At 44.9% G+C, this 18167-nt stretch overlaps 1 protein-coding gene across 1 annotated transcript in view; it reads left to right on the forward strand.

Moving 5' to 3' along the window:
• The first annotated feature begins 576 nt into the window (after positions 1-576).
• The window catches only part of snap47 (synaptosome associated protein 47), a 46259-nt gene continuing 28668 nt past the window's right edge, over positions 577-18167 (forward strand). The window contains exons 1-3 of the mRNA XM_038808868.1: positions 577-1377; positions 4993-5530; positions 16139-16638. Coding sequence (XP_038664796.1) covers positions 5031-5530; positions 16139-16638 — 1000 coding nt within the window. The 5' untranslated portion in view covers positions 577-1377; positions 4993-5030. The remainder of the gene's footprint in view (positions 1378-4992; positions 5531-16138; positions 16639-18167) is intronic.

Genomic DNA, 18167 nt, shown 5'->3' on the forward strand with positions numbered 1-18167 from the left:
GGTGAGTGACAGGGGAAGGGGCGGAGGCTGGCTGACTGACAGGGGGAGGGGCGGAGTCTGGCTGACTGACTGACAGGGGAATGGGCGGAGTCTAGGTGACTGACTGGGGAAGGGGCGGAGGCTGAGTGACTGACAGAACGAATAGGCTGAGTCTGAGTGACTGACAGGCCGAATGGGCGGAGTCTGAGTGACTGACTGGCCGAATGGGCGGAGTCTGAGTGACTGACAGAACGAATGGGCGGAGAGTGAGTGACTGACAAAGAGAAGGGGCGGGATCTAGGCGAGTGAGAGGATCCGGGCCGGAGTCTGGGTGAGTGACAGGGAGAGGGGTGGGGTTTAAATGATTGACGAGAAGAGAGTGGTTCGGTTGACTGAAAGAAGCTGGGAAATCAGCGGCTCAGGGTGATAAGCAGAGGGGGCGGGATCTGGTGCTTGGAGGCGGGGTCTGGGCGAGGGGCGGGGTCTGGGTGTGAGGGGCGGGGCCTGGGCGAGATGGGCGGGGCCTAGCGATTGACATGAGGGATCCATGCGAAACTGACAGAGAAAGGGCGGGGTCTGGGGAGCGGGTAGGCGGAGCAGGCCTGAAGGGGCCGGCAGGAGGTGGAACCGGAGCCTGGGCTGTGAGACAAACCCTGGGTGGAGAGCAACGAGAGACACGAGCTGGCTGTTTGCGGCCAGACAGAGATGGCGAGGGCCTGAGTCTGGGATACGGAGGCAACGGGGCGAGTACTGCAGGTCGGCAGAGAGGGCCTGGGCTCCGGCCCACCGTCAGCTTACACCGTGAGGGAACAGGAGTGTCAGGTTCAGGGACAGAAAGACAGGGGAAACCCTGGAGAGGCTGACTGCCGGTTTCCGCAGGGGTAGAGAATCTCCTGGGGGAAACCCTGCAGGGGGAAGCAGAATATTTTGGGGAAATCTTGCAGGAGTGAGGAAACTGATAAATTCCGCAGGATGGAAATAATACCCTGAGATAAATCTTGCAGGAGAGAGAGAACATCCTGAATAAATACATCTTGCAAGAAAGAGAACATCCTGAGATAAATAAATCATGCAGTGAGAGGGAAACATCTTGGAGAGAAGAAGGTTGCAGACTTACTGGCTGAAGAGAACAAAATGGAATAGGCTGACCGGCAAATAGCTATAGTACTGGGAATCAGGGAAGAGAGCAGGGCGTCTGCTGACAGGAGTGCACAGAAGCTAGAGCAAATAAAGGGAGCGTCATCGAGCAACCACTAAAAGAAGCAGAGGAAGATTAAAAACCAGGAAATATTCAGAAGAAGTTAAGTTAGTGATGCACAATGTGCAGAGACGTACAGGAAGGACAATGAGTTGGAAAAACAACACCGTTTAGACAAACTGAGGTCGAGACGCATTCAGGTAAGCAGACTGAAAATGTGAGGAGCTTGATGTGAGAAGTGTTGCATTACAGACTTGAGAATTTCCAAAGGGATTTGATCCCTGACAAAGTATCTGTAGACATGTGTACACATTATAACAGATGGCCATCCTGATAATTCACTGATAAAGAAACAGATGCTTGACCTCACCACTGTAATCCCTAGGAAACTGGTAATATGTTTAGATTAGGGAACTAATTTAATAGGCTGTACGACCTAAGGAGAGGGAGGGGAGGGAGATGGTAGGGGGAGATATGGCTCAGTCCTTGCTAACTGATTTTCAGTATTTTGATTGTATCAAAAGCACTTTTGCTATTGTGGAATAGCAAAGGGAAGTTTTAATGGAGCTGGACTGGTGAGAAGGATTGCTAAGAGAAACAAGCGATGTGTAGATTTGATTTCTTGATGTTGTATGTTTATGGTTAACTTCTATGTGCTGTATTATTGTGTCACTTTGGCTCTGTTGTTTGCAGTCTTGCAAATGAGTCACAAGGTTCCCGGTTCAAAGTCCCACTCTAGGGGTTGAGCACAAAACACCTTTGCAGGACTGAGGGATACTGTCAGAAGTGATATCTTTTGGATGAGATGTCAAACCGAGGCCCAATCTGACTGCTTGGGTGCATGTAAAAATTCTATGACCCTATTTCAAAGAAGAACAAGGGGTTATCCCTGGTAGCCTAGCCAGTATGTATCCCTTGATCAAATCACAAAAACAGAATATCTGTTTATCATTATTCCACTGCTGTTTATTGGTGTTTGTTTTGTGCAAATTGGCTTCTGTGTTTTCTACATTACAACAATGACCACACTTCAAGAATATTCCATTGACTGTAATGCATTTTGAGACATCAGGAAAAGCACTGTATGATTGCAAGTTTAAAAAAAAAATGTTTTATGCTTGCTGATATTGTTAATGGTTCTGTCTTTTCAGGTATTATCCCACTGTCCTTCATATCCACCATCATTACCCCATCCTCAAAATACCAACTCCTACCCTACACTCCTTGAAAACCGCTGGCCAAGCTTCAACCTTTCAGTCCTCTCCAAGGGGCTTGAATGTGTTGCCACTTCCCAAGTCTGTGTCCATGTTTCATGGAATACCATCTTTGAATCCCTTCAGTCTGGTTTCAACCCCTGCCACAGCACCAAAACAGCTTTCATAAAATTCATAAATGACATAGAACATAGAACAGTACAGCACAGAACAGGCCCTTCGGCCCTCGATGTTGTGCCGAGCAATGATCACCCTACTCAAACCCACGTATCCACCCTATACCCGTAACCCAACAACCCCCCCTAACCTTACTTTTTAGGACACTACGGGCAATTTAGCATGGCCAATCCACCTAACCCGCACATCTTTGGACTGTGGGAGGAAACCGGAGCACCCGGAGGAAACCCACGCAAACACGGGAGGACGTGCAGACTCCGCACAGACAGTGACCCAGCCGGGAACCGAACCTGGGACCCTGGAGCTGTGAAGCATTTATGCTAACCACCATGCTACCGTGCTGCCCCATAGTCTTGTGTGACTATGATGAAGATGCACAATCCCTTCTCTTCCTTCTTGACCTGTTTGCAGCTTTTGATACAGTTGACCATAGCATCCTCCTCCAATGGCTTTCCACTTGTTCAGCTGGGTGGGACTATGTTCAACTGGTTCCATCTGTTTAACCATAAGCAGGAGATGGAGTCAGCCATTTGGGCCTTTGAGTCAAATCCACTATTCAACAATGACTGATTTTCTACCTCACTCCACCTTTTTAATCAGTATCATCAGTAATGATGTATTTTCCTGCTCTTGTGTCCCCCAAGGACCTGTCCTTGGCCACCTCCATTTCCTATCTACATGTTGCTCCTTAGCAACATTGTCTGAAAACAAGATGTCATTTTTCTCATGCATCAACAAAATCCAGTTCCACCTCACCACTGCCACTCTTCCACTCCCACTAAATTATTATATGACTGTAAGACATCCAGTAGTGGATGAGCAGACATTTCTACCAACTAAATATTGGGAATACTAAAGCCTTTGCTTTTGGTCCACACTATAGGATCCGAACCTTAAACACGAACTGCACCCCTCTCCCTGGCAACTGTTTTGAGGCTGAGCCTGACCATTCACAATCTTGGTGCCCAATTTAATCCCAAGATATGTTACTGATCTGCTGCTGAATCTCTCATTCATACCTTTGCTACCTCTAGACTTAACTATTTCTGGTCAGCCTCCCACATTCTGCCCATTGTAAATTTGACATTATCCAAAACTCCGCTGCCTGGGTCCTTAACCTGCATAAAGTTCTGTTCATCCGTCACCCCCCCCCCCCCCCCCCCCCCCCCCAATGCTTGCTGACGGTCAAGCAATGTCTTGATTTGAAAATTCTCATTCTTGTTTTCAAATCATTCCTTTGCCTCACCCCTTCCCAGGCTCTGTAATCTCAGCCCCACAACTCCCTGAGATATTTGCACTCCTCTAACTCTTGATCCCTGATTTTAATTACTCAACTAATGGTGGTTGTGCCTTCATCTTTGAGGCCCTAAGTTCTCACATTTCCTCCCTGAACCTCTCCATCTCCTTTTTTCTGCTTTAAAACACTTCTGATAACCTATCTCAAGCTATTGGCCATGTGACCCAACATGGCCTTAAGTGAGATTTGGCTTTTTAACACTGCTGTGAAGCAGTTTGGGATGTTTTATTATGCTAAAGTGCAAAATAAATACCAACTGTTGTTGATGTATGAACTAAATTCCACTAAGTGTGAAGGAACTAATAGTAAGGGAGGTTAAAAGTTTGTCAGAGGCTTGTTTAAAAAGGACGTTTGAGTTGAGGGCGAAGCAGATCAATTTAGGGAAGGAAATCCTCTTTCAGGACATAGTCAGTAAAGGTGGGATGAAGGGTAGGGAGAGATGCCCGAGCGGTCAAAGTTGGAGGAACACAAAATTAGTGCAGGGTTGATGATTAAAGCAGACCAAGCAGGCCAGCAGCACGGTTCGATTCCTGTACCAGCCTCCCCGGACAGGCGGCAGAATGTGGCGACTAGGGGCTTTTCACAGTAACTTCATTGAAGCCTACTCGTGACAATAAGCGATTTTCATTTTCATTCATTTCAATTAGACATAGGGGGCGGTTAGTAGGGGGCGGTTAGTATGAGACAATTTTGATGTATTTTCATGGCAGGAAGCTGAGGTAAATCTGCCAAAAATGGGGCAAAGTTATTGTGTTAGATTTTTGATATTTCTGACAATGTTTAATATGCAATTATTCTTTGGTCTCTTGTGACTTCTGGTGAGAAAGAGATCTGTCAGATTGGTATGTGGAAACATTTTGTTTTGTTAACCTCATTGAATTTGCAAACTACCTGATTCCAAGGTAATTAAATTTAATTAAATTGCAACTTTAGTAAACCACTTTTTCACTGCAGTAAAATACTCCTGATCAAAACACTTTTTTAAAGAGGGTTATATAATCTTGTTGATCAAATCCTTGTAAAAAGGGTCCTGATTTTAAGATTGCGTCTTTTAAAGTGATCTATGTTTTTTTTAATGCTGAGCACTAACTAACTTTTCCTATTTCACTCGCCCAATCTATCCCTAGATTTGCCTATATTCCTGTGAGGGCCAAGTGCTGCTGTGATGAATAAAGACTTGTGCATCCATTCCTGGCCTGGTTCTTACTATCTAGACAGTGAGAAACGATGGGTATACGGCAAACTGTCGCTCACACCTTGCCAGTTGTCGTTCACGTCTGGCAAAGAGGGGCTCACGCTGACCAGCTTCAAGCTCTCGACTATCACTGGCATCAAGAAAGAGGCATCCAGCTTCATTTTCAGCTCACTCACCGTCCTGGTGGGCGGCAACGAGAAGCACTGGTTCAGCTCACTGCAACCCAATCGGACAGTGGTGTTCAACGTCATCGAGCATTTCTGGCAAGCGCAGCTGCTTTCATCTGATGGGGTGGAGTTAGAGGCAGGTCCCGATCGCACGTCGAAGGGGAGGCAGCTGATCAGTTTGGCTTCCAGCTCTCACCAACGCTTGGAAGACACAGCCAAGGTACTACATCATCAAGGGGAGCAGTTTGATCGCATCATGAAGGGGCTGGACAAGATCGAGTCGGACATGGATGTGGCAAACAGGTATTGGAGTCGTGTGGTGATACCCTTAAGAAAATGTATGAATTTAAAAAGAAACAGGAGGGAAGAAGACCCTCAGAAAGGGGAGCTAAAGAGGCAGTACTGTATCCAATATGATGTACACTAAGTTAAAGGGAACAATGAGAAGCCTTACAACACCAGGTTAAAGTCTAACAGCTTTGATTCGAAAAACTAGCTTTTGGAGCACAGCTCCTTCCTCAAGTGAATCATTAACCTGGTGTTGTGAGACTTCTCACTGTGCCCACCCCAGTCCAACACCGGCATCGCCACATTAAAGGGATAGTTCAGTGTGCTGCTGCATAGGGAGTGTGTCTTTGTGTCAGCTCCTACAACCTGTACAACACTTGTTGGGATAAATGGGAATAGTTGACTCCTCCTACCCCTTAATTATATGTCTGCCCCAGAATAAAATCTCCCCCAAGTCATTTGAAATAGTACTTTCAACTGCCTAACCTTTGATCCTTCATTTTCACCATATTCCTGCAGCTGTTAATCTGCTTAGCTATTCTTTCATCTCCATCTTTAATGTCCATTGTCCCCAGTAAAACCATTAAACTTTCCATTCTGGTCATTCCCCAGGTTTGGCCTTCGATTAACTCCCTCAAGTCTGTACCCTTGAAATTATCTGCTGCATAACTGCTTTATTCACCAAATTATCTGCTGCATAACTGCTTTATTCACCAAATTATCTGCTGCATAACTGCTTTATTCACGAAATTATCTGCTGCATAACTGCTTTATTCACCAAATTATCTGCTGCATAACTGCTTTATTCACCAATTGGTAAATCTGACTGGGTTTAAGTAGGGTGCTCCTTCCAAGGGCCGGTGCAGACTCGATGAGCCGAATGACTTCCTTCTGCATTGTAAATTCTTGAATCCATGATGGGCCGAATGGTCATCGTTGCTGTAACAATTCTGTGAAGTTATTGTCTGGTACTGAACAAATTGTGGTGATTTTCTGTGTTGGTTCCTGCACTTGTACAACTTGTGAAAAGGAACAATTTTATGTTTACCCACTTGTGTGCAACTTAGTACATGGACCTTGTGGAATGTTTATGCCAGAATGAAGAAGCTGGTATTTGGGAGTACAGCCGGATTCGATGGATAGGTTCAGATTTGCATTCCAGTGCTAGATAAGAGCCTAAGAGGTTGATTGAATACTTTCACTGGTGCACAGTCAATTAAAAAAAATTGCCTTGCCAGTGAGTTTCATTTTTTGTGTTTTCTTTTGCATGTGAACCTATTGGGACAATGGGATTCTGAATCGGTAACCTCTGCACTAACAGAGCTGGGTCTAGCTGTAATGGAAATTCCCCAGTGATGGGATGTCACCAGGGAGCCTGTGATAGCAGCTGTGCAAGTTCAAAAAACAGCCCTTTGTTTGTGCTTTATCATATAATGTACTTGTATCTAACAGTCGCTTAGTAAGTACAGAACTTGAACATTGCTGAAAGCAGAGATGTTGCTGAAGTTTTTCGTCCTGTAGTCATCAGGGCAAACAGAAGAATGCCAAATTTCAAGTGATCTCGATAATACGCATTCTTATGACATAAGTTCATAGATAAGGACCTGTTCTCTGCAAACAAAATAAATACGTTTAAGCCTTGCGCCTTCTTTTGAATTGCCTGGGAGCTTGGGTCTCCGTTGCTTTCTTTATGCCAACATCTGAGCTAATCGGAGTTGACTTTCCAACCAATCATAAGGAAGGACCAGCTTAACTCTTACAAACATGAATTAGGAACAGGAGTAGGCCACTTGGCTTCTCGCCTGTTCTGCCATTCAGTGATGGTATGGCTGATCTTATAGATTTATATAGGTATTTGTTGGTGCAGGCTTGATGGGCGGAAGGGCCTCTTCTGTCATATATTATTCTGTGAATCTCAACCCCCCCCCCAATCCCCCACCCCCATTCCTCCCTACCCTGATAACCTTTCACTCCCTTGTTAATGTTGACTCCATCTAGCTCGGTTAGATCTAGATCTAATCTAGATCTAGACCAAGCAGGCCAGCAGCACGGTTCGATTCCCGTACCAGCCTCCCCGGACAGGCGCCGGAATGTGGCGACTAGGGGCTTTTCACAGTAACTTCATTGAAGCCTACTCGTGACAATAAGCGATTTTCATTTTCATTTCTAGATTATCTTGACAAGAGGAAACATCCCCTCCCCATCCACCCTGTCAATACCCCTCAAGTTGCGTGTCTCACTTCCAAACTCCAGTGAATACAAGCCTTGCATGAAGGACATTTTATATATGTTTAATGAATGACCTATTTTCACAGGGTGCTGTCTGTCTTGGGCACCAAGTACTTACATTGCCTCTTGTAAAATCCAGGAGTAAAAGTGACGGGCGACGATTCCCACGAAGCAGAGGAGCAGCCGTAGTTTCTCCGTTGAGGATTTGGCTGCCTCGCCCGAAGCCTGACTCCATGGCAACGACCTTGGCCAGCCCCCCCCCCCCCCCCCCCCCCCCCGATCAGACTTCTATCATAGAATTTACAGTGCAGAAGGAGGCCATTCGGCCCATCGAGTCTGCACCGGCTCTTGGAAAGAGCACCCTACCCAAGGTCAACACCTATCCCCATAACCCAGTAACCCGCCCAACACTAAGGGCAATTTTGGACACTAAGGACAATTTATCATGGCCAATCCACCTAACCACATCTTTGGACTGTGGGAGGAAACCGGAGCACCCGGAGGAAACCCACCCACACACGGGAAGGACATGCAGACTCTGCACCGACCCAAGCCGGAATCGAACCTGTGACCCTGGAGCTGTGAAGCAATTGTCCTATCCACAATGCTACCGTGCTGCCCCAAATTGCCCCATATTGCCCTTTGGAAAGTCTTCTGAAAAGCAGTTCCGATCATATCATATAGATTAGAACAATGCTCATTCAAAGCAACAAAAAGGAAACATTCTGTGAAAATGTTATTTCGTTTGAATTGGTGCAAGTGAAACGTGGAAAAAAAACTGCCCAATGACAAAATAAGTTGCTCACTGTCAGGCAAACCTGTGACCGAGTGAAAAAACACTGACTGTCCTTGAATTTGATATTCGGTCCCAAAATCCGGAGTAGTTACAAGGAATGAAAGCTGGTTTTCAACCAAAGATTCCTTTTATGCTTTGAGTGATTGTTGCTATGCTAACGGGGGCGGGTTGCTGCTGTTGGGAAGAGAACGGATTTTGAATGCAGCACTCGTGTGGCAGCTACAGCTGGAGCTGGATGGTTGTTGGAGGAACCTTTGGAGCTTGTCAGGTAGCTTGATGCAAGGGCTCATGCACGAAACCCCCAATATTTCACCAACTTCAGGCAGAACCAGGGCATATGCATATGACTGGCTGAGCCTCTCCCACACTGCTCATAACTATTGTCCAGCCCCTCAAACAGCCAGTTTATCCTTGCCTTCGTTAAGTGTGCCATATACGCCGCTTTTAACTGAATCACCCCAGCTTCACACACATGATTGACCCTTCACAACACTTCACCATAATCCTTCTTCCAAACCCATTCCAAGCTCTTCCTCCCACTTGGTCTTAATCCCTTCCATGGTCTTCTTATCCCCTCCATAATCCTTATCCCCCTCCATAATCCTGCTGTAGATCGCCGAAACTTCCCCACTCTCCACCCCCCATCGACAGCACTACCTCCAACAACGAGGATTATGGAGCCACCAGAAAGCTCGGAAAACCTTTTGAGCGAAATTCCACTCCTGCACATACCTGATGCCCTCCTCCCGCTGGAGCCCATACTCCACCTCCAAACTTGCAAATCTCTCCTCCAGAAACAGAGCCTTCATCTCTTTTACCCCGTTCTCCTTCCGTCCCCAGAACCTCAAATCCATTCTCCTTGGTTCAAACCCATGATTCCCTCTTATTGGCTTTACCCTCGACCCACCCTCAACTTGAAGTGCTGTCAGAATTGCCCCCAAATCTTCAGCTTGGCTAATACTACAGGATTCCCCAAATACTTCCCCGGGGTGAACGGTAGTGGTTCCGTTGCCAGCTCCCACAACCCTGACCCTTTACAAGAACCTGTCTCCATCCACATCCACAGAGCCTCCCACTTCCTATTCCAGCCCCGCACCTTCTCTGCATTTGCCACCCAGTAAGAATGCAACAAGTTTGGAAGGGTCAAGCCTCCCAACTGCCACCCATTTTGGAGCACCGCCTCCTTCATCCTCACTACCTTCCCTGCCCACACAAATGATGAGACCAGCCAGCCACCCATCGAAAAATGCCTTGGCGAAAAGAATGGTTGATACTGGAACAAAACAGAAACCGTGGCAAAATATTCATTTTGACTGCCTGCATCCAGCCAGCCAATCACAAAAGAGAGACTGTCCCACCGTTCCAAATCCTCCTTTGCCTTATCACTAGGCTCGTGAAATTTAGCGTGCGGAGCAGTGCCCAGCGCAGCTCTACCTGCACCCCAAGTACCTGAAGTGAGTTGTCGCTACCCAAATGGCAACCCTTCCACTCTCGATCCAGCACCTGGAGAAGACAGGATAGAATACTCCTCTGTAAATTCAATTTAAACCCTGAAAAAGTCCTTGTGTCCCTCACCAATGAGCCCAAATCCGAAAATGTACAGCAGCAAATCATCTCCATACAGAGACACCCTGTGCTTCACCCCCCCCCCCCCCCCCCCCCCCCCCCCACCACCACCACTGTCCCCTCCATAGGCCCTCAGCGGAATAGCCAAGGACTCAATCGCAAATGTGAACAATAGGGAGGGACATGGGGCACCCCTGCCTCGTTCCCTGGAATAGTGGGAAGCACTCCAACTGCGTGTCATTCATCCAAACACATGCTGTCAGATCTTAACAATTTTACCCAAGCCACAAACATAGGCCCAATCCCAAACTTCTCCAGCTCTCCAAAACAAATAACTCCACTCTGTCTAACACATTCTCCGCATCTAACACCACCATCACCTCTAACTCTCTCCCCTCTGCCGAAGAATGCACTACATTCAGCAGCTGCCACATGTTCAACGACAATTGCCTGCCTTTGTCGAACCCCGTCTGATCCTCCCCCACCACATTCGGAAGACACTCCTCCAAGCTCACCACCTACATTCTTGTTCAGTAGAGAAATAGGCCTATACAACCCACACTGCACTAGATCCTTTTTTAAGTAACAGTGAAATGGATGCCTGCCTCAGTGTCTCTGAGAACACTCCCTTTACCATTGAGTCCTCAAACATTTCCACCATCAGTGGCGCCAGATTGTCCTTGAACTTCATCTAAAACTCCACCTGGAACTCATCCGACCCTGGGGCCTTACCTGACTGCATCTTTCTTTTCGCTGCCTGCACTTCCTCCACCCCCAATGGCTCCTCTAACCCAGCCCTCTCCTCTACTCCCACCTGTGAGATCTTTTTCCCAACATCATAGAGTATCTAGCACACTTGTACAGGATTTAAAACATCATGCAAAATAAAGTGCTCATACTATAGAACTCCCACCAGTGCAGTTGGTTCAGTAAACCTAGTGCTTCCACATATGCAGAAAGTAGAGAGGACAAATAATAGGCTAGGGTAAAAAAGATAAAGCTATGAAAACATTGCAAAGTGATGCCCACCCTCCCTTCTAGTATGTAGAGGTGGTGCTACATAACCTACAGCAACCTTGTAAAGTAAGTATTACACTACGGAGTCTGAGCATTTGAGATGGGGGCAGCATACTTTTGGAATGTATCCAATTTGGATCACTGTATACAGGTTAGAAATTCCATTGAGATGCAATCCATAATAATTTTATTGCTAATTCTGAACCGAATTACTAATCCATAAACAAAGGATATTCTTCTGTGCTGCATTGTTAGGATATTGTGCAGCCTTTTTTATTGGCATCAGTTATCTTTTTGTCTGGGAGCCCCAGAACCAAGAAGAAAAGATCAAACTCTAAGGCTGTGTCTCATATCCTCAAGCTCTTTAAGTATGTCCAGTCAGTCAGGTTTAATTCTTACACAAGGTCAGACACATAGTCTCCTCTCTCGAGTTTGCATTTTTGGCACAGTGAGGATATAGTGGGGTCTACTGTGTCTTAAACTTGGTGTAACATGCAGACGGTGCAATATTTTAAGTTAGGTCTCGTTCTATTACGGACTGAGATTCTAATTTTCCCAGATAGTGCTCCAGGTCTCCTCATCAATATTCACTGTGAGATCTTTTTCCCAACATCATAGAGTATCTAGCACACTTGTACAGGATTTAAAACATCATGCAAAATAAAGTTGCTGATTAAGATTAGAATTATTAGGTCGGTGTGGATGCGATGGGCTGAAGGCCTCTTTCCATGCTGTAAAACTCTGACTCTGTAATTACTTTTGTTCTATAGATGACAGGATCCTTTTCTATGTAGAGACACAAACATAATATTGTAGAGATGTCTTATTAAGAAAATCTCTCAGATTCCTCTAGTGTGGAAGTTGCATTTTTGACAACACCAATTCTCTCTTTTGCTTCATCAAGCCTTTTACCAGTGTTCTGCAGTTCTATAGTATGAGCACTGATATTTTGTCAATCAGACCAGGTTTCTCGTCAATGACCTTAATAATATTAGTAGTCATCAGTTGTGGTGCCTTTGAGAGGGCCGCGCTGAGAGCCTGTTCGCTCACTTAACTCGCCATGGTGAGGAGTCCGCTCCCCCCCAGTCACTTGTGACTGCTCTTTTTTTTGACAATTTTCTTAATATTTCTTGGCATTTTGTCAGCCAGGTACATAATATGGAGTTCTCACTCCCAGATTAGTGAAGCACGAGGCATATGAGCACGATAAATGAAATTATAGGCTAAATAGCGGCAGAGCTCACGGAAACACAACTATTCCTGCGCTCACGTCAGATGGCTCCTCCCTGCTATGATGTCTTTAATAATGGCTCCTAACATTGTCTCTGTAACATTTACAGACTAACTGGCTGATAGTTTCCTGCTTTTTGAATCCCTTTTTGGATAAAGGAGTTATATTTGCTATCTTCTAATCTAATGGGGCCTTCTTCGAATCTAAGAAATTTTGGAAAATTAAAACCAAGGCATCGACTATCTTATTAGCCACTTCTTTCAAGACCTTAGGGTGACATTCATCCAAACCTGGGGATTTGTCAGCTCCAACTTGTACTCTGTTTGTCCCTAAGGTTGACGTGAAGACAGCTGCCCCGGGTTAGCTTACTAAAGGGAGTTATGTATTCTTTTCCCAGATATGTTTTCTTTTTGCGGACTATGTAAAATCTGTTGATGACAGACAAACCCAGGTCTTTCTGAGTCTGGGGGGCATATTGTATAAGGAGAGAGAGCAAGGGAGCTGTGAAGTGAAGAACAATCTACTAGTGTGATTTTTTTTTTTTTGTTCAGAATTAATCCCCTGGATATTATGTTGCTTGTTTTCGGGATGAGGATGGTGCTTCCAGATTCAGTCCCTGTCCATATCTGTCGTAAGAAGGTGATCTGATCCTTGAATTGTTGCAGTCCTTGCGTTGACAGGCTCCATGAAGATGTTAGTGCTGGGTAGTAATGATGAAGGAGCAATGAAAGATATATCTATGGCAGAATTGTGTGTGGCTTGGAGGTGATGGTGTTCCCATGACATTGCTGCTCTTGCTCTCAGTGGTGGAAGGCTGGGAGGTTCTATCAAAGTAAGCTTCCACTAGAGATGCTACATACCTGCGAGTAGCATGGCTGCTAATCAAGTATACTGCGTTATCCTGGATAGTATCGAGCTACATCCATTCATCCAATGGAATGGTGAGTATTCTATCATTTTACTAATATGAGCGTTGTAGATGGCGGAGAGGCTTTGAGAGGACAGTAGCTGAGCCACACTCCGCAGACTGCCATACACTCTCAGCTGCTGATCTGGCTGGCCCAGTTCAGCTTTTGGTCAGCCAGAATGTTGACTGCGATGAACTCTGTAATAGCGGTGCTACTGGAGTTTGCAGCCATAGTTGGATCTTTTCGTGTTTGTGATAGTCAATTGCAGATGTCCATGTGGCGTGATTCTAATCTAATCGTGCTTGACTGAATGTTGTCCAGGTCTTGCTCTAGGAGACATGGGTTGTTGCAAGTTGCAGAGGCTGTGCATGGAGAATGGACAACTGATTTTCCCATAACCACCCTACAATTAAAACCTTATGGGTACAACATTTCACGATCCAGATAAATGTGAAAGGTTTTGCTTTATTGGGCTTTACATAATGAAAATGGGGATGAACAGAGGGCAGTTTGCTGTATGCATCTGGATTTGATTCTATTTTTTAATTTTCTGTAACTACTATTTCACTTTAATGATCCCTGAATGAAATCTCCCTGTCTCTAATTTGTTTTTTCTTTGTGTAGCTAGTTCTGTGCCAATTGAAAGAAATGTGGGAAAGAAGTAGTTACTGTACAAACCTTTGTCCTGTCCAATGCGCATTAAGGGGCATGCAGGACGACAGCTGGCACGTCTGTAGCACTCCTCGCAGTACAGAAATATATCTGAGCACCCCATGGGGCAGGGGAAACAAAATAGACACCAAGCAGTTGGGACAAGATGACGGGATGCAAAGTGCAGTCAAAAAGAATGGACGTTAAGAGGTTTTCTGAGAGCAGGAAGAGAATTCCAATGGGAGAGGAGTACATGAGAAAACAATACGGATGGAAAGAAGATATGGTTGTGTGTTATATTACTGGACTCGTAGTCCAGATGCTGTGTGTTCAAAATCCACCATGGCTGGCCTATATATGACTTCAGTCCCACATTAATATAATTGACTCTTAATTTCTCTCTGTGATGGCCTCTTAAGCCACTCCGTCAACTACCAGGGATTTCCAGCAACAGGCACACCCTGAGAGTGACTCTTTTTTAAAAAAAAAAGAGGGTTGACGGAATGCAGATTGCACTGAAGGCAGCCAATGGCAGTATGAAAGTCAGGATAAGGATGTTGTCACTAGTGGATGTGTGGGGCAGGGGCAAGTGGGGTGGGTGAGCGTGCACAGTGGAGCTGGAAACCTAAGATGATACATGGAACCTGAAAAATAGAGGTAAAAACTGTATGTTAAGCAGCAGTAATTTTTCGCAAGGTGTTTGAGAAAATTTTATATGGACCTTTTTTTCTTTTACCTGAAGATGCTCACACTGTCGCACTGTGTTCTAAATTCAGTCTCGTGGTGCTTCGTACCTGGAAGTGTGAGATTTGGCTTTGAGTCTGGACCTTGAGATTTGTTTAATTTTGCTTAAGGTTTTCAATTTTAATATATTTATTCCCCATTAGACAAAACAAATTAGATTTCATTTTCCACATTTAAACTGCATGTAAGGAAGCTGAAATTTTTTTTGTTACTCGGCTATTAATCCAGAAAACCTGCTCAAATCGCAGCATGGCAGTGTAAGAATATGAAAGTAGTTGAAGAAAAAAATTAGAAATAAACTGGTGTCATGAAGCTGTTGGACTGCTGTGAAAATCCAAACTGTTGTCTCCATGTCCTTTTGGGAAAGAAAACCTTTTGTCCTTGCCCAGTGTCTGGCCTACGTCTGACTCCAGTCCCACATCAATGCGGAAGTCAAATCAAACTGCAGCAAAGAAAGCCCACCACCAGGGCAATTAGGGTTGGGAAACAAATGATGACTTTATCAGAGATGCCCAGATCTTGCAAATGAATAACAACTAAAGTCAGTTTGGGTAGGATTGAGCGTAAATGTGAGTCTAATCCCACATCATTCTGCTCGACACTGAAGTGGCCTAGCGCGCCAGTCAGCTGTGCAAAGAGCAGCAACATTGTAAGGACACCTTCACCCTCTGCACGGACTGCAACAACTTGAGAAGGGTCACCACGTCAGGGTAACTAAATACCAGCTTTGCCAGAATTCCCACATCCCAAGAATGGATAGAAAAATGAAATAAGAAAAAGATGTGATTCTGAATTTGTATTAACTCTTAGGACATTTGCAGATATATTTTTCGATCCATGATCTTGCGGTGCATACATGTAAAGCTGCATACGGGTAAAGCATTGTCTCGCAATTCCAGTCGGTGTTAAATTTTATTTTTTGTGTTTTGGGGAAGTGGATGATACTGTCAAGTCAGCAATTATGGCCCATCCCTTGTTACCCTGAGATAATTATGTGGGTCTGGAGCTATATGTATGCCCAGTTCAGGCAGGCGTTGCAGGCTTCCTGTCCTGAAGTGATCCAGTTGGGTTTTAAAACAAACTGACAGATTCTCACAGTTTCATTCTGGTGCAAACCCGCAGATTTACTCCATTTTCCAACATGACCTTGCTAGCCTGGTACCATAACCACTTGGTTATAATTAATTGGTTAATGAATGCCCCAAGATATTTCTGTCAGGATTTTGTGTTGTACCTAGGTGAAGGATTATAAGTTCATCCTCATTTCCTAATTTTAATGAATGTTTAAGTTAAGTTAACAAACATTGCTTCAACATTCTGAGGAGATTGGCTTGTTTTAAACATATGCCTGAAACCTGCTCTTTGCCCCTCCATGCCTATGTAACAACTCTGCCCCTCTAGGCCTCTGTAACAGCTCTATAAATTAAAACTGCTGTCAAACGATGACCAAGAAATATCTTTCTTTGATTTCCTTGTGACAGACTGTTAACCGAACTGGAGTCTCCGCCGTGGTGGCCATTCAGCAGTCGTCTCCGAAAGACTCAACAGGAAACCAAGGAGCAGCCAGAATACCCAGCGTCTGCTTCAAAGGCTTTCGGGAAGGAAGGCTTAATATTAAAAGTCCCGGTACTTTACTCTCAGGGTCCGGACCCCAACCTCAAACAGGGCACACTCGCAGTCCTTTGCTCGGGTCTGGAAATCAGTGATTTAAACGAGCAGCTTGTGCACAAGTATCGACGGGAGGATGTCGACGATGTTAAAGTGCAGAGCCCTTATGAGATAGTTGTCCGCCAGAGGTTCATAGGGAAGCCTGACATCTCCTTTACCCTGCAGTCTGCGAGGATGACTGATGTTGTTTCCATTGTAGAAATACAATATTCCAAAAAAGTGCAATTCAGAGAGGACTTGTTGGGGCTCTTCAAACCAGAGGACTCTCCTGTTTCAGAGAATCTCGGAATGGGCGGTTCCATTTGGAATGCAGGTAAATTTCTGTTCATAAGGGCCAGGATCACTCTGCTTGCGTGTATAATAGCACTTCTGAATAAAAGGTAACTATCAAACTAGGAACATGTGAGAAAATTTGAAGAAGGAAAATGCTCTTGGACTTAATCCTGCATACTTATTTTATATGGAAAAAGTCCATTGACCTTCTACCTTATTCATAGACTTCCTACAGTACAGGAATCCCTACAGTACTGAAAGAGTCCACTCGGCACATCAAATCCACACCAATCCTTTGAAAAACCACCCTACTAAGGCCCAACCCCCTGCCCTGTAACACTCTAGTGGGTAATTTAGCATGTCCAATCTACCTAACGTACACATCTTTGGACTGTGGGAGGAAACCAGAGCACCTGGACGAAACCCACGCAGCCATGGGGAGAACGTGCAAACTCCACACAGTCACCCAAGGTGGGAATCGAACCTGGGAGACTGGTGCTATAAGGCAGCAATGCTAACCACTGGGCCACTGTGCTCTTCCTGGACTAAAAGTAGTCAGTTGAACTTGTATGTTGTCTTCATCAACGGCCCTCCCAAGGCAACTGATTCCACAATTTGATTATTTCTATGGAAAAAGCACCCAACTAACATCACCTCATACTTCTAACTTGAAATTTTTAGATTGTGTCATCAGGTGCTTAAATTCCCAAGATGATAAAATGATACAGCACAAAAGGAGGCCATTTTACCCATCATGCTAGTGTTGGCTCTTTGGTGGAGCGTTTTTAATCTAATTCTCTTTTTTCTAATCTCTCTTCTCATTTCTCTTTTTGTGACCTTTCTGCCACGTTGATCAAATTTCCTTTGATGTAGGGAATACAATCTTCATCTCCAGCTTCTCCACATGATTGAAATCCTTCACCCCGGTACCATTCTGGTAAATCTCTTCTGCACCCTCTCCAAGGTCTTGTCATGCTTCCTAAGTGTGGTGCCCAGAATTTAGCACACTACTCCAGTTGAGGCTGAACCAATGTTTCATAAAGTTTTGATTAATTTGTGTGCTTTTGTACTCTTATACATTTATTTATAAAGCCAAGGATCCAATATACTTTTTTTAACAGCCTTTTCAACTCCATCACTTTTTAACGATTTCTGTGCACACCTGTCCAAGTCTCTGTTTCTGGACCATCTTGACATTGTACCATTTAGTTCATATTTACCTCCTTATTCTTCATACCAAAATGTATCACTTCACACATCTCTCTCTCTCTCCCTCCCTCTCTCCCTCCCTGAAGTCTGTAGTTTTGAGTTTTGTACAAGCTGCAAACTTTGAAATTATGCTTTGTGCACCTGGGTTGAGGGAGGTGTTAAGTGAGGGAGAGAGTCCTGCTCAGCCAATCTGCAAAAGGCAATGACAAGCCATTGCAGTACATTGCCTGGACCAATCCAATGGAAGTCTATGGTCGCCAACCGCCTATTAGCGCAAGATACCTAAAGCAGGAGGAGTTTGGGTCATTAATATAGATCAAAAAGAACCGTGGTCCTAATACTGACCACGCAGGGACAACA

Source organism: Scyliorhinus canicula, chromosome 10 (assembly GCF_902713615.1).
Source record: "Scyliorhinus canicula chromosome 10, sScyCan1.1, whole genome shotgun sequence".
In the NCBI taxonomy this organism is placed as follows: Eukaryota; Metazoa; Chordata; class Chondrichthyes; order Carcharhiniformes; family Scyliorhinidae; genus Scyliorhinus; species Scyliorhinus canicula.